A 20257-nucleotide genomic window follows, 5' to 3' on the forward strand; every position below is an offset into this window, starting at 1 on the left:
CCCAGCTGTAGTTACTGTAATAGTGTTCTTGATCTTCCCAGCTGTAGTTACTGTAATAGTGTTCCTGATCTTCCCAGCTGTAGTTACTGTAATAGTGTTCTTGATCTTCCCAGGTGCTAGTAACCTTGGAGCAGCTGGAGAGAGTGAGCACCTTCCAGGAGTTTGTCCAGATCTTCAGCCAGTTTGGGAACCAGATGGTGGAGTTCGCCCACCTGACCGGTGACAGACAGAATGTGAGTACAGTTGCTCTCTGAAAGGGTATTGGTCAAGCCACTCTTCTTTCCCCTCCAGCTCTCACACTGTTAGAGAGCGAGAGCACTAGAACAGTCTGCAGCACCCGGCCTCACCCTACTAGAATCTGAAGTCAAATGTGTATTGTTTGCTTCTGTCCCTAACCATGGAGGGCCTACAGCAGCACCTAGATCTTCTGCACAGATTCTGTCAGACCTGGGTCCTGACAGTAAATCTCAGTAAGACAAAAATAATGGTGTTCCAAAAATAGGTCCAGTTGCCTGGACTTCAAATACAAATTCCAGGGGCCTTCTGTGCCATCAAAAGGAACATAACCTTTGACATACCAATTAGGATCTGGATAAAAATACTTGAATCAGTTATAGAACCCATTGCCCTTTATGGTTGTGAGGTCTCGTGTCCGCTCACCAACCAAGAATTCACAAAATGGGACAAACACCAAATTGAGACTGCATGCAAAATTCAGCAAAATATCCTCCGTGTACAATGTAAAACACCAAATAATGCATGCAGAGCAGAATTATGCCCAATACCCGCTAATGATCAAAATCCAGAAATGAGCCATTAAATTCTACAACCACTTAAAAGGAAGCAATTCTCAAACCTTCCATAACAAAGCCATCACCTACAGAGAGATGAACCTGGAGAAGAGTCCCCTAAGCAAGCTCGTCCTGGCGCATTGTTAAAAAACATCAAACATGCCCCAGGACAGCAACACAATTAGACCCAACCAAATCATGAGAAAACAAAAAGATAATTACTTGACACATCAGAAATAATTAACACAAAAACAGCGCAAACTAGAATGCTATTTGGCCCTAAACAGAGAGTACACAGTGACAGAACACCTGACCACTGTGACTGACCCAAAATGGAGGAAAGCTTTGACTATGTACACTCAGTGAGCATAGCCTTGCTATTTAGAGAGGCTGCCGTAGGCAGACCTGGCTCTAGAGAGATGACAGCCTATGTGCACACTGCCCACAAAATGAGGTGGAAACTAACCACCTGCCAAATGTATGACCATATTAGAGAGACACATTTCCCTCAGATCACACAGACCCACAAAGAACTCAAAAACAAATCAAATTTTAATAAACTCCCATATCTATACCACAGTGTGGCATCAACGCAGCCAGATGTATGACCTGTTACCACAAGAAAAAGGCAACCAGTGAAGAACAAACACCATTGTATGTATATATATATATATATATATATATATATATATATATATATATATATATATATATATATATATATATATATATATATATATATATATATATATATATATTCATGTCGATTTATTTTCCCTTTTGTACTTGAACTATTTGCACATCGTTACAACACTGTACATAGACATGACATTTTGAAATGTCTTTATTCTTTTGGAACTTGTGTGAGTGTAATATTTACTGTTCACTTTTATTGTTTATTTCACTTTTATTTATCACATTTCACTTGCTTTGGCAATGTAAACATATGTTTCCCATGCCAGTAAAGCCCCTTGAATTGAATTGAGAGAGAGAGAGAGACTATAAAGATCTAAAAGCCATGGGCTTTCCAGCTTGTAAAAAGAGTCTCCTGTCTTAATGAATCAAGTGAGTGTCTGTGCGTGTGGGAGAGAGAACCGTACAGTGCCGTGAGCTGTGTTGGCTCCACATCCACTCAGACTACGAGATGACACAGATAGCAGGGTATGTATGACGAGCCCCTGCTGCCCTCACACACGTGCATATACACACACTCCAGGGCCTCTGCACCAGCAGGGATAGTGTAGGTGTGTTTAGACAGACGGCAGCACCGATGCGTAGGTCAAATCTGACTCACATCTCAAAGGAGTGATTACATCATCAAAACAAAATGTGCCTCAAACAAACCCTCTAGAGACCAAATTAAGTTGTAAAAACATCATACTGTACATACATCTTTGTATCATACGTTTTCAAGAAATAATGATGCCAGAAAGTTATAACTCTGGTGTTCCCTGTAGTGCCAGCGTCTGCTAATCCTGCTTGAGTCATACACAGTCTCTATGTATGTGTTCAAAGTGGCACCCTATTCCATATGTAGTGCACTACTTTTGACCAGGGCCCATAAGGTCAAAAGGTGTGCACTACACAGGGAATAGGTTGTCATTCTGGCTACAGACTGGACTGGCTAGCTAGCTGATGAAAAGTGAATCGTTGTGATATAGAGATGGAAATATTCAGCTTCCCCTCTTTTTGTTTAACAAACATACCACGTCTTCGTCTCCGTCTAGAAATCTACTGAGACTAACCGAGTAAAGAGCAGGGGAATATATACTGAACAAAAATATAAAACACAACATGCAGCAATTTCATAGATTTTACTGAGTTACAGTTCATATAAGTAAATTCATTAGGCCTTAATCTATGGATTTCACATGACTGGAAATAAAGATATGCATCTGTTGGTCACAGATACCTTAAAGAATATTAGGGGAATGAATCAGAAAACCAGTCATTGTCTGGTGTGACCACCATTTGACTCATGCAGCACCACACATGTCCTTCGCATAGAGTTGATCAGTGTTGAGTGTTGATCAGCTGTTGAGTGTCAAACAAACCCTCTAGTGACCAAATTAAGTTGTAAAAACATCGTACTGTACATATATCTTTGTACAGTCGTGGCCAAAAGTTTTGAGAATGACACAAATATTAATTTTCACATAGTTTGCTGCTTCAGTGTCTTTAGATATTTTTGTCAGATGTTACTATGGAATACTGAAATATAATTACAAGCATTTCATAAGTTTCAAAGGCTTTTATTGACAATTACATGAAGTTGATGCAAAGAGTCAATATTTGCAGTGTTGACCCTTCTTTTTCAAGACCTCTGCAATCTGCCCTGGCATGCTGTCAATTAACTTCTGGGCCACATCCTGACTGATGGCAGCCCATTCTTGCATAATCAATGCTTGGAGTTTGTCAGAATTTGTGGGTTTTTGTTTGTCCACCTGCCTCTTGAGGATTGACCACAAGTTCTCAATGGGATTAAGATCTGGGGAGTTTCCTGGCCATGGACCCAAAATATCGATGTTTTGTTCCCCGAGCCACTTAGTTATCACTTTTGCCTTATGGCAAGGTGCTCCATCATGCTGGAAAAGGCATTGTTCGTCACCAAACTGTTCCTGGATGGTTGGGAGAAGTTGTTCTCGGAGGATGTGTTGCTACCATTCTTTATTCATGGCTGTGTTCTTAGGCAAAATTGTGAGTGAGCCCACTCCCTTGGCTGAGAAGCAACCCCACACATGAATGGTCTCAGGATGCTTTACTGTTGGCATGACACAGGACTGATGGTAGCGCTCACCTTGTCTTCTCCGGACAAGCTTTTTTCCGGATGCCCCAAACAATCGCAAATGGGATTCATCAGATAAAATGACTTTACCCCAGTCCTCAGCAGTCCAATCCCTGTACCTTTTTCAGAATATCAGTCTGTCCCTGATGTTTTTCCTGGAGAGAAGTGGCTTCTTTGCTGCCTTTCTTGACAGCAGGCCATCCTCCAAAAGTCTTCGCCTAACTGTGCGTGCAGATGCACTCACCTGCCTGCTGCCATTCCTGAGCAAGCTCTGTACTGGTGATGCCCCGATCCCGCAGCTGAATCAACTTTAGGAGACGGTCCTGGTGCTTGCTGGACTTTCTTGGGTGCCCTGAAGCCTTCTTCACAACAATTGAACCGCTCTTCTTGAAGTTCTTGATGATCCGATAAATGGTTGATTTAGGTGTGATCTTACTGGCAGCAATATCCTTGCCTGTGTTTCCTTGCAGGTAACCATGGTTGACAGAGAAAGAACAATGATTCCAAGCACCACCCTCCTTTTGAAGCTTCCAGTTTGTTATTCAAACTCAATCAGCATGACAGAGTGATCTCCAGCCTTGTCCTCGTCAACACTCACACCTGTGTTAACGAGAGAATCACTGACATAATGTCAGCTGGCCCTTTTGTGGCAGGGCTGAAATGCAGTGGAAATGTTTTTTTTGGGATTCAGTTCATTTGCATGGCAAAGGGGGACTTTGCAATTCATCTGATCACTCTTCATAACATTCTGGAGTATATGCAAATTGCCATCATACAAACTGAGGCAGCAGACTTGGTGAAAATTAATATTTGTGTCATTCAAAAAAATGTAGGCCATGACTGTATGTACATGTTTTCAAGAAATAATGATGCCATAAAGTTATAACTTCCTTTTGTATTGTGTCCCACCCCTCTTCAATGGCTGTGCGAAGTTTCCGGATATTGGCGGAAACTGAAACACGCTGTCGTACGCATCCAAAACATGCTCAGTGGGTGGTGACATGTCTGGTGAGCAGTGGCGATTTTAGCATGTAAATCTTGGTGGGGCAAAAAAATAAAAAGGTGGGATGCTTGCCAGCAAAGCCACAACACTAAACAATACATTAATTGCACTATAACGGTGACAAATGGTGGCCACAAACTGTTAGGGCCTACATAAAGCTTTCCCAACATCTTACCACTGCTATACCTGGCTATCAGCGGAGCCTTATTTGGCAGCGAAACAGTTAATTCAGCCTCATTTACTGCCTTTTAAAAAAACACATGGCTGACTTGCTTAAACAAATGTGGTTTCTACTGACAATTGAGATGAACAAACTATGGCATAAGGGAAAGATGACCGGATAAGAGGCAATCCGTAATTTCGATTAAGACAATGAGTGAGCTAAGATGGACGTAGTCAATATAACTTTGTTTAGCACTTTTGAAATGTACAGCGACAGAATTCAGAACATGGGCCGTTCTTAGTGTTCTCCCAGTACGCCAAGTCAGAAATGTAGGATAAATAAATGGGGCATATAAGCAGACAATGAGTGCTCTTACAATATTCGATGATTACATTTATCTAAAACAGGTTATAGGCTACATGTGCACCACCAAGCCAGAACGGTAGGCGGAATAAAGAGGGGTAAATAGACCAAATTATTAGGGTGAGGCGGGTGGGGCAACGCTGATCCTCAACACGGGGGCCCCTCAGGGGTGTGTGCTTAGTCCCCTCCTGTACTCCCTTTCACCCACGACTGCGTGGCTAAGCACAACTTCAACACCACCATTAAGTTTGCTGACGACACAACAGTGGTAGGGCTGATCACCGACAACGATGAGACAGCCTATGGGGAGGAGGTCAGAGACCTCTCGCTCAACGGCAAGTGATACTGGAGCACCAAGTCTAGGTCTAAAAGGCTCCGTAACAAGCTTCTACCCCCAAGCCATAAGACAATTAATCAAGTGGCCACCCAGACTATTTGCATTGCCCCCCCCCCCCCCCCCACCTACATGTACAAATTATGTCGACTAACCTGTCCCCCCGCACATTGACTCGGTACCGGTATCTATGCCTGCCCATACCATAGCCCCACCACCACCATGGGGCACACTGTTCACAACGTTGACATCAGCAAACCGCTCACCCACATGACGCCGTACACGCTGTCTCCAATCTGCCCGGTACAGTTGAAAACGGGATTCATCTGTAAAGAGCACACTTCTCCAGCATGCTGGTGGCCATTGAAGGTGAGAATTTGCCCACTGAAGTCAATTACGATGCTGAACTGCAGTCTGGTCAAGACCCTGGTGAGGACGACGAGCACACAGATGATCTTTCCTGAGACGTTTTTTACAGTTTGTGCAGAAATTCTTCGGTTGTGCAAATCTACAGTTTCATCAGTTGTCCGGTTAGCTGGTCTGACTATCCCGCAGGTGAAGAAGACAGATGTGGCAGTTCTGGGCTGGCCTGGTTACAGGTGGTCAGGCTGGTTGAATGTACTGCCAAATTCTCTAAAACAAAGTTTTAGGTCTGCTTATGGTAGAGAAGTGAACATTCAATTCTCTGGCAACAGCTCTGGTGGACATTCTTGCAGTCATCGTCAAAACGTGAGACATCGGTTGCATTGTGTTGTGACAAAACTGCACATTTTAGAGTGGCCTTTTATTGTCCCCAGCACAAGGTGCACCTGTGTACTGATCATGCTGTTTAATCAGCTTCTGAATATGCCAAACCTGTCAGGTGGATGGATTATAATGACAAAGGAGAAATGCTCACTAATATGAATGATAAATAAGCTTCTTGTGCGTATGGAAAATTTCAGGGATCTTTTTGTTTCAGCTCATGAAACATGGGACCAACACTTTACATGTTACGTTTATATTGTTGTTCTGCATAATAACACATCACATCTCCTTTGAAATCCATGGCTCTGTGCCTGGAGAGATGTTGATTCCACCTCCTCTTGGAACACACACTAAATGCTTCGTCTTTGAAACACGGAGATGAGCGAGTCAGTGGATGTTACTGAGATATCTACTGCATTGAGTCGTGCTTCACCAGGTTAATCTATGAGTAATAACTCTGATGGCCGGAGAACTAAACCTTAACTAAACTTAGCTCGAGAACTCTGACGGTTCTTCCACATCGTACGGCTATGCTCTGTGTGCGTTTAAAGTGTGGGGGATGCTTTTTTTGAATGACTGGCCCCTTGCATTAATTGGTCCACTAGTCCAGACCAGAGCCATGCATTCATTTTATTCTTCATTCATGGCTCTGGTCCAGATCCCTGGTAGGTCAAAGCCAGTTCTTCTTGGCAAGACTGAGTTGTGGCTTAAAATGGTTCTGTCTATTTGATGTCTTACAACTGGCCCACACTCACAAATCAGAGAAGTTTGGGAACCAGCTGAGACTGCTTCTGTAACTGTCCAGTGTTGGTCTCTGTCCATTAGGACCTGAAGGATGAGAATAAGAAGGCCCGGATGGCTGCAGCCAGAGCAGTGCTGGAGAAATGCACCATGATGCTGCTCACTGCGTCCAAGGTGTGTACATACTGCTGCTAATGTAGTAGATTAAACCTGTGGACTGGAAAAACTTGCTACTGAATGGGTAAAATTTGTCCTTCTGGTGCTTGTGAATTTCCATAATTTTTTGCTTCAAACCAGCCTAACTTCCCATTTAAAACATTGTTTTTGTGTTTAGTAGATATGAGGCATAGAGACTGTATTACCACAATTGATTCCGAACATGGACTGCCACAGAAGCAGACTAATTCTGATATTTTTCCCAATTATTAGCAAAAGAGCTGATATGATTGGTAAAAAGATCAGAATTGGGCTGCCTGTGTAAATGCAGCCTCAGTTGTAAAACCATGTCTCTCTCCCTGTAGACGTGTCTCAGACACCCGGACTGCGAGTCGGCGCGTATCAACAAAGACGCCGTGTTCCACCGCATGCGATTCGCCCTGGAGCAGGTCATGGAGATCGTGACGGACGCCCGGCCCTGCGGGGAGACCAAGGTCCTTCCCCTCAGCATTTACACCGGCATCAAGGACTTCAAGGTGGGACGACAGGAGAGGACTTCCTTATGGATTCCATATGGTTTTTTTTCTGTTTTTTTCTCCACTTTGCATTGTAATATAGTAACTACAGTATGATGGTTTAGACCTGGACTAATCTAGGTTAGCCCAGAACTACAATCTAGCGTAATTTGGGTACCATTTATGTTTACGTAGTCTATCCACAAGATATTTATTACATTTGTATTTAACCTTTAACTAGGCAAGTAAGTTAAGAATAAATTCTTATTTACAATGACGGCCTAGCAAAAGGAAAAAGGCCTCCTGCGGCGACGGTGGCTGGGATTAAAAATGTAAATATAGGACAAAACACACATCACGACAAGAGACAACACACCACTACATAAAGAGAGACCTAAGACAACAACATAGCATGGCAGCAACACATGACAACACAGCATGGTAGCAACACCACATGACAACAACATGGTAGCAACACAACATGGCAGCACAACATGGTAACCGCACCAAACATAGCACAAACATTATTTGGCACAGACAACAGGCATGGACATTCAAACATGAAGCACGCCAGGTGTTCTGCGCCAGTTCTTTACAATAAGTCAATTATCCGTAGTCAACCTGAAATACCAGTAGCTTGTCATATAGCTTTTGAATGTTATTCTCTGTCACTCTGTGTCAATTCAATTGAAATGCTTTATTGGCATGACAAATAATTGTTGTATTCATTACTGTGTCTCTGTCTGTGATCCCAGTCCAACGTGGAAGGTCTGCGTGAGGGTCTGTACTCACTGCCCCACCAGGCTCTGTCTGACCAGCTGGAGGCGGTGGTGGAGAGGACGGAGGACTTCACTGACTCGGCCTACACCAGCCACGAGCACCGAGAGGGCATCCTGCAGCTGTGCCAGCTCGCCCGCCAGGACACTGACCAGCTCATCGTAGCCTGGAGGGAGGCGGTATGTTGGCATAAACTGGGCATACACACACATGTAAATACTTGTACATGTGTACACACACACACTCGCGTGCTTACATGTACTCACACATGTATATATGTACGTCTACATGATTAAGAGCACGGCTACAGTAGGTCATGATTTAGCATACATGAATATGCACATTGCACTCACGCGTGTAGATGCCCACAGACACACACACTCCTTCACTTCCTTTCTGTTGCTTAGCTACATGACCTTGTGTACTGTTGCTAGGTTTATAGATAATGTGAAGGAGAACAATATAATATCCAGCTTTTTCACACTACCCTCTCCCATACGGCTATACAGTGCTATTTTCCTCCATTCTTTATAGGTCTTAAACCAGTCCTGGGCACATCAAAGCATCTCAGAATAGGAGTGCTGATCTAGGATCAGTTTTGCCTTTTAGATCAGAATGAATATGATTATATGGGCAGATCCTAGATCAGGACTCTTACTCTGAGATGCTTTGTGGATACGGCCCTGAAGTCAGCCTCCTCGTATGAATGGCCATTCACTTGACTCCATTGATTACATAGAACAGATTGTTCTCCCCGTCTCGTTCTCTCGACACCTCACTGAAAGGAGTCTCTTTGGACTCCATGGCGTGTGGCTTTCATACAATGTGTTTTTCCATCGTTAAGCTTGTATAAATGTGTGAAAATAGAGGCCACAGTTCCATTGACAAATTGAATGGAATCAGAGCTACGGCACATTGAATGATTGGCTCCCTAGTGAGACCCATTTCTACAGCGTGTGTCACTAGCTAGATCTCAGGGTCTATTCGTTTTCCTCCACTTATTTCAGTAGAAACAGAGCAGTGAGATGAGGTGTTTTTCTCTACTTATTTCAGTAGAAACAGAGAGGGTGATGAGAGGGTCAGAGACAAATCATCGAGGCCCAGTTTTTCAAAAGTGATCTGTCTGGATTTCAGCTATCGGGTTGGATTAAATGCATAGAAATACAACGGGAGTCCCCATTCAAGTTAATGATTCATCCATTCTATTCATTCATTCTATTTCTTTGCATTTAATCCTATCCCATAGCCAAAATCCGGATATTCACATTTGAAAAACTGGGCCCAGGTGAATTCTGCTTGTTTGACAGTTTTTTTTACATTGCTGTAATCCTGTCTGACTGCCAGTGCCTCCCACCTGTCTCCTTGCCCTTAGAACGTGTGTCTGAAACTCTTATGTTTTACAGGATATTGGTGAGGCAGAAGGGATCTCTCTCTTTCACTCACTCACACTTTCTTTCTCTTCCTGTCACACTCACTACCTTTTTTCTTTCTCACACACACACACACACACACACACACACACACACACACACACACACACACACACACACACACACACAACAGGGCGTGAGCAGGGCTGTGTAATCTTGTATTCTTCTTCTGCTAAGACAGGCCACATCCCAGGCACCAGTCATCATGTGCATGATTTATGTGATGACTACTCTTATCTTTTTCCCCTCCCTTATTTATTTAAATATTTTTCTCATCCCAGCTGTCTCTCAATGCTAAAGAGGCCACGGAGGAGATGGAGCTGTCTATACTGAAGACCTGCCAAAGTGTCCACGAACTCCGCAGAGAAGTGAGTCCTGTAACCCTGCGGTCTTAACTAGAATGCATCACTGTCTGGCATGCCAAGTGGTTCAGTCCTAGATCAGATCTGTCTGGAGTTTTCTGTACTCTCCATCTGGGTTGGGATGCAACTGATTACATGTAATCTGATTTCAAAAACCTGTAACTGTAATCGGTTATGTTACCAGCAAAAATGTTGTAATCAGTTTAGATACATTTGAAAAACTGTATTACTTTTTGGATTACTTTTAAATTCAGAAAGGATGTTTGTGAAAAAATACATTGACACCGTTCTGTTTACTCATTCAATTCAGCATTGAAAAAGAGCAAGTTTAAGTTTGTCCCACCTGAGCGAGTCTGACCACAAGTCAGAAACCACTATGACGACACACCAGATGTGTTTGATGGATCCTTTTTGTCTTCTTCTAAGGGGAAAGTAACTAAGTAACTTCTAAGGGGAAAGTAACTGAAAGTAATCAAAGTCATCTTTCTGTCTTACTATTGTTTTCTCTTCCTATTACCATTGTGCAGCCAGGTGTACAAAATATACAACATGTATACCCATTTTCATCTCCCCTCTTCCCCTCTCCCACCGTCCAGCTCCATAAGGTGGCGGTGGGGCGGGCGGCGGACCTGCTGAAGGTGCATGCAGAACACCTGCCTCTGCGGGCCCTGAAGGCCTCAGGGGGCGAGGGAAACCTGGAGGCCGTGGCAGAGTACGCCCGCACGCTCGGCGAGCAGAAGGAACAGCTGGTGGAGGTGAGCGAGGCTCGCTGGCTGGGGAGGTTAACTTAAGTCTGTTGAATCTCCCTGATCAAATCACCTTGTTGAATTTAATTTATACAATTTTATTAAACCACAATAAAGTTTATTTTATTCAATCTAAAAAATTCCATCATATCCATCTCTGGCTGAGGTGTATGGACATTGTACTTGTGATATGAGCTACTGGCTTTGGAGACCTGTATTTATTTTCCAGTTGAATATCTGGAAAATATATCTTGATCTGTCTGCTGCTCATATCCAGTCATATTGATGTTAGCCGCTGATGTTGTCTGTTCTGTTCCAGACGTGTCGTCTGCTGTGTCACGTCTCAGGGACAGAGCCTCTGGAGATCACCTGTATACACGCTGAGGAGACGTTCCACGTCACTGGCCCCCAGGTAACACACTCTGACAGGTCACAGACACTCTGACAGGTCACAGACACTCTGACAGGTCACAGACACTCTGACAGGTCACAGACACCCACCCACCCTCGTGACAGGAAACACGCACCCACCCACCCCCGTGACAGGAAACACGCACCCACCCACCCCCGTGACAGGAAACACGCACCCACCCCCGTGACAGGAAACACGCACCCACCCAACCTCGTGACAGGAAACACGCACCCACCCAACCTCGTGACAGGAAACACGCACCCACCCAACCTCGTGACAGGAAACACCCACCCACCCACCCTCGTGACAGGAAACACCCACCCACCCACCCTCGTGACAGGAAACACGCACCCACCCACCCTCGTGACAGGTAACGTAACACAATACATGTTGTGCTAGAAACTCCACCCTGATGTTGTTAAGCTGTACAACTTCTCCATTATCAAGGTTAGTCAGCACATCCTCTGCCATCTTGTCCCCTATAGCTTCACCCCATCCATTAAACACAGCCAACTATTACAGAAACAGACATTAAGATGACTTCATCTGATACGGGGAGAAATAACTCAGAAAACCACACGCACACAAGTCAGAGTGCATCACCTCCAGCGTGTTGCATTTAATTGGTAATTACCCACAGGTGTCTCTTTATTACCATTGGAAGACATACACACACACACACACACACACACACACACACACACACACATCAGTATTATCCCTCCCTGGGCGGAGGATCCCCCTCTGTGACCTTATTGATTGACCTATGAACCTATTAGCTCAGTCATTACTGCTGGGTCATGCAGGGTCTGACATTACTGTGGGCGGGGTCTTCATATTTTCCACTACACTCCCAGCAGCAGATAATGAAGCATCTGTCCTAACTGCCTGGAAGACCAAACATAATTAGAAAACTGTGAGACAAAACGGATTCCATGCCCCCTGCTCTGCTCGCTGAAGATTCGTTCCATTTCACACAGTCAGCCCCCACACTGAGAGGAAATTATCCTGTATCCTGTGTCTCTGCTCATAGAGTAGTTCAACATTCTATGAGAATGAGGCCTGATTCCATTCTGTAATGGGGGTGTTGGAGAGATTGGGTGGGGTTGGGGCGGTCTAATCATTTTCTTGGATCCTTTGTTAGTTTTCCCTCAGAACCAGCTGGTCTGGATAGCTAGTGGTGTGAGTAACACCATAATAGCTCCACTTAAGGTGTGTACTGTGCACCTTATCGAAACACTTCACCACTCCAATACAATTTTAAAACATAGCTACTTCCCCCATCTCTCCCTCCCTCTCGCTCCCTCCCTCCTCCATCCTCTCAGATCATCTCTGCAGCCCAGACGCTGGCCCTGCACCCATCCAGTAAGATTGCCAAGGAGAACCTGGATGTGTTCTGTGAGGCCTGGGAGTCCCAGCTCTGTGACATGGGCGTGCTGCTCCGGGAGATCAATGACGTGTTTGAGGGCCGCCAAGGTGTGCCTGCCAGTGGTAGGTGTGTGTGTGTGTGTGTGTGTGTGTGTGTGTGTAATGGGCATCCAAGGTGGGCCTCCCGGTTGTAGGAGAGGGGAGGGAGAATAAGTGGTGAGAGGAGTTTGGTTGGGACAGGCCTCCTGTTGGGAGGAGAGGGGGGGTTGGTGGGGTGGGGCGGTCCCCCTGGTAGGAGGAGAGGGGGGGGTGTTGGTGGGGGGGGGGCGGTCCCCCTGGTGGGACGAGAGGGGGGGGTTGGGGGGTTGTTGGACTGGGACGGTCTCCCCTGGTGGGAGGGGGGTGTTGGAGAAATTGGGTGGGGCAGTCTCTATTTTTTTTAATTTAACCCTTATTTTAGCAGGTAAGTTAACTAAGAACACATTCTCATTTACAGCAACGACCTGGAGAATAGTTAGAGGAGGGGGATGAATAAGCCAATTGTAAACTGGGGATGATTAGGTGGCCACGATGGTATGAGGGCCAGAATGGGAAGTGGTATTGAAGAACTGTAAGACCAGGATTGGATCTCACTCAGACAAGGGATGTACCATACAACCAACCCCTGGCATGGGGATGTTGTTTTTGTCCCTCATGGTTTTTGATAGCAAAAGTTAATAAGACTGTGAAGGAATGGATTATTCATTCAGTTATGTCAAATCTGATGGACTTCCACCACTATTATATCGACACCACACTGAAATAACATTAATACCCGTAATCACTAGTCACCACACAGATTTCTCCCCACCTTCTTGCTCTCTCTCTTGCGCCCTCTCTCTCGCTCTATTCTCTTGCTCTCTATTCTCTCTCTCGCTCTATTCTCTTTATCTCTATCATTTTCATGGGCAGTTAGTCTCACTACAAGCCATGATTGTTTGTACTCTCCGTCTCTCTTGCTCTCTTCTCTTGCTCTCGCTCTCTCTCTCTCTCTATTCTCTTGCTCTCTCTTGCTCTCTTGTACTCTTGCTCTCGCTCTCTCTCTCTCTATTCTCTTGCTCACTCTCTCTCGCTCTCTTGCTATTCTATTCTCTCTATTCTCTCTATTCTCTTGCTCTCTATCTCGCTCTCTTCTCTCGCTCTCTATTCTATTCTCTATATTCTCTTATCTCTATTCTCTCTCTATTCTACTCTCTATATTCTCTTGCTCTCTCTTCTCTCTCTATTCTACTCTCTATATTCTCTTGCTCTCTATTCTCTCACTCTATTCTCTTTATCTCTATCATTTTCATGGCCAGTTAGACTCACTACAAGCCATGGTTGTTTGCACTCTGTCTCTCTCTAAGCTGTGGTAGTCTAAAATGTATTGATCCTATTCATAGACAGATCAATCTCTATAACCATGGTTGTTTGTATTCTTTGACACAACGCAGCGATTAAAGCACCATCAGCATGATACCTCTCACCGAGCCACAGACACAAACCGTTCTGTTACAGGCCTGTGTGCATGCGCGTGTATCTCAACATTGGGTGATACCAGCCGTTTCTCAGCGCTCTCTCCATCTCTGCAGCGTAATTCCTATAATCCGTAACCTTTGTGGCGTGTCACGGTATTCGTATTTATGGGCCACGATCCAAATGACATGCAACGAGAGAGACGACGTCCCCCTGCTAAAACCATTAAATAGAGAAGTGTGTGTGTGGAGGATGCGGTGCTGTGCTGTGCTGGTGCTGAAGCGACGTAGACAGTTAAACTTTTATGTGAAGTAATACTCCTTTTACGGCAGCGCCTCATCAGCCGTTAAACACATCAGTGATGTTTATCACACCCTGACCCCCCCTGTAAATTCTACTGAACTGTGCCTTTACCGGGACTTAAAGATCTCAGCCACAGACAAGAACTTTGTTGAGTTGATTGGTTGCACTCCATTTGAAGTATGATAGAGGATGTGTTAGAGATAATCAACTGTAGTATGATAGAAGATGTGTTGGGGATAATCAACTGTAGTATGATAGAAGATGTGTCGGGGATAATCAACTGTAGTATGATAGAAGATGTGTTAGAGATAATCAACTGTAGTATGATAGAAGATGTGTTAGATAATCAACTGTAGTATGATATAGGATGTGTTAGAGATAATCAACTGTAGTATGATAGAAGATGTGTTAGAGATAATCAACTGTAGTGTGAAAGAAGATCTGTTAAAGATAATCAACTGTAGTATGATAGAAGATGTGTTGGGGATAATCAACTGTAGTGTGATAGAGGATGTATTAGAGATAATCAACTGTAGTATGATAGAAGACGTGTTAGGGATAATCAACTATAGTATGATAGATGTGTTCGAGATAATCAACTGTAGTATGATAGAAGATGTGTTGGGGATAATCAACTGTAGTATGATAGAAGATGTGTTAGAGATAATCAACTGTAGTATGATAGAAGACGTGTTAGGGATAATCAACTGTAGTATGATAGAAGACGTGTTAGGGATAATCAACTGTAGTATGATAGATGTGTTCGAGATAATCAACTGTAGTATGATAGAAGATGTGTTGGGGATAATCAACTGTAGTATGATAGAAGACGTGTTAGATAATCAACTGTAGTATGATAGGGGATGTGTTAGGGATAATCAACTGTAGTATGATAGAAGATGTGTTAGAGATAATCAACTGTAGTATGATAGAAGATGTGTTAGATAATCAACTGTAGTATGATAGGGGATGTGTTGGGGATAATCAACTGAATCCCTCCCTTTTAGTATTATTTCATTTGTTGGAATTAATGGCTGAAAACCATTTTGAAATAAAGTATAAAAAAGGAGTGTTGGGTGTTTTAAAAAGGCATACAATCATTTTGCTGGGAAATTATGTGACCAAACTGACCATTATTTCACCTTAAACCATGGCATTGTTGAATACTTGTTTCTGATTGGCTTGAAGGGCATTCTAGAGCGTGCATTATTTTCCTATAACGCATTGTATAGCTGCAACGTAGAATTCAATGGCTATAGTTCATTCTTACATGTTCTAGGTATGAACTGCTTTTGAAAGCAAAAGTCTAATTGAAAATATTGGCATTGTTGAATTCGTTTTTCATAATGGCAAACTAGGACTGATGGTTTGGTTAGCTAAACTAGCAAGTTTGTTTGGTTACCATGGCGACTACTGTAGCTATCTAGTAAACTTGTTAGCTACTTCAGGGGATGTTGAAAACATTTATGCCGGCAAATGAAAATATTTCTATCGGGAAATGTGTTAAATTATAGCCATGGTATAAAAGGGATAATCAACTCAGGGCTCAATGCGTTCTCTGGAAAACAATGCAACTCTGTGGAAGGTCAGTTCCACTTCTTCATGGAACACACCTTCCACGTCGTTCATTATTTTCCAGAGAACGCATAGCCTCCCATTCATTATCCCAAACTCAAAATACTCTTTCTTTCTGATTTAATAACAGGTGATAAAAGAGCCTACTTGTCGCTTCCCAGACCAGGGGTGAGTATCAGAATAAACAATACTATGATTGGTGGATATTTCCTATGTCATTCTGTTTTAAATCATTTTCCCTCACTTTCTGCTTTAATATCACTCATCCTGGCAAACTTTTTCTCCCCTCCAGAAACATTCAGCCAACCTGAAGACGGTGAAAGCTGTTAAGCTAGATACGGAGGTATAACTAGACTCATCAATTACACAATACACCTCACATAGGGTATGTCCCAAATGGCACCCAATCCCCCCCACAGTCCTGGTCAATAGTAGTGCACTATATATGGAATACAGTGCCATTTGGGCTGCATCTACTACCTCATCCTGACAGGGGCATTTATTCTGCAGGAAATGAATGTCTGTTCAAACACACTATTGGGGAATAATGGCGATTATAGCAGGGACCTTGCATGGTCTGATATATTTTAGCAGGAGTCTCACTCCGTCATGAATGGGCATGCATACACAAAATGATAATCAATAATTGGAAATTAGGAATGTTTGATGGCTGATGGTGCATGATGATGTCTATTAACTCTCTAGGGTCGGCGGGACGAAATCGTCCCACCTACGTAACAGCCAGTGGAATCCTGTGGCGCGTTATTCAAATACCTTAGAAATGCTATTACTTCAATTTCTCAAACATATGACTATTTTACACCATTTTAAAGACAAGACTCTCGTTAATCTAACCACACTGTCCGATTTCAAAAAGGCTTTACAACGAAAGCAAAACATTAGATTATGTCAGCAGAGTACCCAGCCAGAAATAATCAGACACCCATTTTTCAAGCTAGCATATAATGTCACATAAACCCAGAAGACAGCTAAATGCAGCACTAACCTTTGATGATCTTCATCAGATGACAACCCTAGGACATTATGTTATACAATACATGCATGTTTTGTTCAATCAAGTTCATATTTATATCAAAAACCAGCTTTTTACATTAGCATGTGACGTTCAGAACTAGCAAACTTCCGGTGAATTTACAAAAAATTTACTAAATTACTCACGATAAACATTCACAAAAAGCATAACAAATATTTTAAGAATTTTAGATACAGAACTCCTCTATGCACTCGATATGTCCGATTTTAAAATAGCTTTTCGGTGAAAGCACATTTTGCAATATTCTCAGTAGATAGCGCGGCATCACAGGGCTAGCTATTTAGACACCCAGCAAGTTTAGCACTCACCAAAGTCCGATTTACTATAAGAAAAATGTTATTACCTTTTGGTGTTCTTTGTCAGAATGCACTCCCAGGACTTCTACTTCAATAACAAATGTTGGTTTGGTTCAAAATAATCCATAGTTATATCCAAATAGCGGCGTTTTGTTCGTGCGTTCAAGACACTATCCGAATGGTAAAGAAGGGTGACGAGCACGACGCATTTCGTGACAAAAAATTCTAAATATTCCATTACCGTACTTCGAAGCATGTCAACCGCTGTTTAAAATCAATTTTTATGCAATTTTTCTCGTAAAAAAGCGATAATATTCCGACCGGGAATCTGCGTTTAGGTAAAAAGACGAAAGAAAATAAAGCATGGGGTCGACTCGTGCACGCGCCTAAGCCCATTGTCCTCTGATCGGCCACTTGCCAAAAGTGCAAATGTGTTTCAGCCTGGGGCTGCCTCGATATCATTCAGCTTTTTCCCGGGCTCTGAGAGCCTATGGGAGCCGTAGGAAGTGTCACGTTACAGCAAAGATCCTCAGTCTTCAATAAACAGAGACAAGAAGCTCAAGGAATTGTCAGACAGGGCACTTCCTGTAAGGAATCTTGTCAGGTTTTTGCCTGTCATATGAGTTCTGTTATACTCACAGACACCATTCAAACAGTTTTAGAAACTTTAGGGTGTTTTCTATCCAAAGCCAATAATTATATGCATATTCTAGTTTCTGGGCAGTAGTAATAACCAGATTAAATCGGGTACGTTTTTTATCCGGCCGTGTAAATACTGCCCCCTACCCCCAACAGGTTAAGAGAGGTGAAGAGTGGAATTGTTGACTTTCTCAAGTGGCAATGAGTTTTATGTTTAACCTGATAATATAGTGACTTAAGAAAGTATTTACATCCCTTGAATTTTCCACATTTTGTTTTGTTACAGCCTAAATGTAAAATGGTTTAAATTGATATTTTGTGTCACTGGCCTACAAACGATACCCCATAATGTCAAAGTGGAATTATGTTTTTAGAAATGTTTATCATCAAAATGTCTGTCTAGCAATGATCAACAACCAACTTGACAGAGCTTGAGGAATAAAAAATATAGTACAATCCAGATGTGCAAAGCTCTTAGAGACTCAGAAAGACTCCCAGAAAGACTCACTGCTGTGAGAAGGTGACTAATTGACTCAGGGGGTTGAATACTTACATAAAGATATATTAGTGTTTTATTTTTCATATATTATTGACAAATGTTAGAATTTTTCTTCCACTTTGTCATTAGAGTATTTTGTGTAGATCTTTGACAAAAAAATACTATTTCATTTTTTTTAACCTACCTTGTAACCCAACAAAATGTAGAAAAAGTGAAGGGGTGTGAAGGCACTGTATATGGTTATGAATGATCATGAATCACTAATGCTGATGATGATGATAATGAATGCAATGTAGATAAAATGAATGTAGTTATTGCTCATGCACTGACCTTACCGAAACCAATGGTTTCCAATGGTGGAATCTCAGGTTTGGGCTTGATTAGTAGTCTTACTTGGATGAGAGACCATCCTTAACTAATGGCAGACCCACTATCTTCTCTCTCTCTCCAGGAGCAGAGCACCATAGCCAAGCTGGGTGTAGACCTGCGCCTGCTGACCTCTGACGTGGACACGGAGGTGGAGAAGTGGGAGGACCAGGAGCAGGACATCGTCCGCCAGGGCCAGAGCATGTCCAGCATGGCCTACTCCATGTACCTATTCACCAGGTAGACACCAGCTGTCTGTCTTCACCAGGTAGACACCAGCTGTGTCTGTCTGTCTTAGCCAGGTAGACACCAGCTGTATGTCTGTCTTCACCAGGTAGCTTATCTATCCATCAGTAGACTGTCACTCAATAATAATAATAACTTTATTTATACAGTATAGCACTTTTCAATACAAGCAACAAAGTGCTTACCTTCATAAAATAATAAAAGTACTAACAATGAAAGGAGGAAGGAGAATGAAAAAATATAGATACTTTGAAATCATACATTAAACACATCTTTATAAAAGTGTCTTCAGCAAGCCTGAAGTATAAATGTTAAGTATACTTTGCACCAGCCAGGTATTGACCACCAGCCAGGTATTGACCACCAGCCAGGTATTGACCACCAGCCAGGTATTGACCACCTCTGTATGGATATAGAAGAAGAGAACACAGAGGCCATCACGCATCTTGTTGATATGATGTTCATAGTCAATATACTTAATCAGTTGTTATCATCAGGTAATATTTCATTCACTGTTCTGTTTTTCATTCATTTGCTGTATCGATTGTGCAGGGGGGAGGGCCTACTGAAGACAACCATGGATCTCTTCCACCAGGCTGAGGTAAAGTACACCCGCCCCTTCCCCCACTCCACTCATCCGTCTCCTGTCCTTCATCCTCCTCTACTTCATACAGGGCTTTAATAGAATCTGTCCCAGGTGCCATTAAACACAACCATGTCCCAGGGAGAAGACAGAATCAATACAGTATTAAAAGGCCCAAGACAATAATTTGTCTGTGGTAAGGAGAGGATGAGTCAGGGAGCAGAGTGCCCTGGCCCTGTACTTAATGTAGAGAGAGAGGGGGAGAGATGTGATGATGATCTGCACTCGCTGTAGGAGAAAAGGGGAAAGAGAGAGGAAGAGAGACCGAAGAAGTGCTGATGAGGCCACCTGTCGTTCAATCAGCAGGGCCTTCACAATGCCACACACACAGAGATACCCTAACCTTCCACTGTAGAGCTCCCTCTCTCTCTCCCACTGAGCGATAATAACCTCTGCTAATTCACTGAGGTGGAAAAGGGCAGCTGTCTTCTTTGACACATACACTACAA

General features: G+C 43.1%; 1 protein-coding gene across 1 annotated transcript in view; it reads left to right on the forward strand.

Moving 5' to 3' along the window:
- LOC106588976 (alpha-catulin) overlaps positions 1 to 20257 on the forward strand; it is a 103125-nt gene that overhangs the window by 72462 nt on the left and 10406 nt on the right. Inside the window, exons 4-15 of the mRNA XM_014178571.2 lie at positions 114 to 233; positions 7012 to 7101; positions 7449 to 7619; positions 8354 to 8554; positions 10087 to 10173; positions 10764 to 10922; positions 11233 to 11325; positions 12651 to 12816; positions 16196 to 16233; positions 16358 to 16408; positions 19005 to 19159; positions 19718 to 19766. Coding sequence (XP_014034046.2) covers positions 114 to 233; positions 7012 to 7101; positions 7449 to 7619; positions 8354 to 8554; positions 10087 to 10173; positions 10764 to 10922; positions 11233 to 11325; positions 12651 to 12816; positions 16196 to 16233; positions 16358 to 16408; positions 19005 to 19159; positions 19718 to 19766 — 1380 coding nt within the window. The remainder of the gene's footprint in view (positions 1 to 113; positions 234 to 7011; positions 7102 to 7448; positions 7620 to 8353; positions 8555 to 10086; positions 10174 to 10763; positions 10923 to 11232; positions 11326 to 12650; positions 12817 to 16195; positions 16234 to 16357; positions 16409 to 19004; positions 19160 to 19717; positions 19767 to 20257) is intronic.

This window comes from Salmo salar, chromosome ssa27, assembly GCF_905237065.1.
Source record: "Salmo salar chromosome ssa27, Ssal_v3.1, whole genome shotgun sequence".
NCBI lineage: Eukaryota > Metazoa > Chordata > Actinopteri > Salmoniformes > Salmonidae > Salmo > Salmo salar.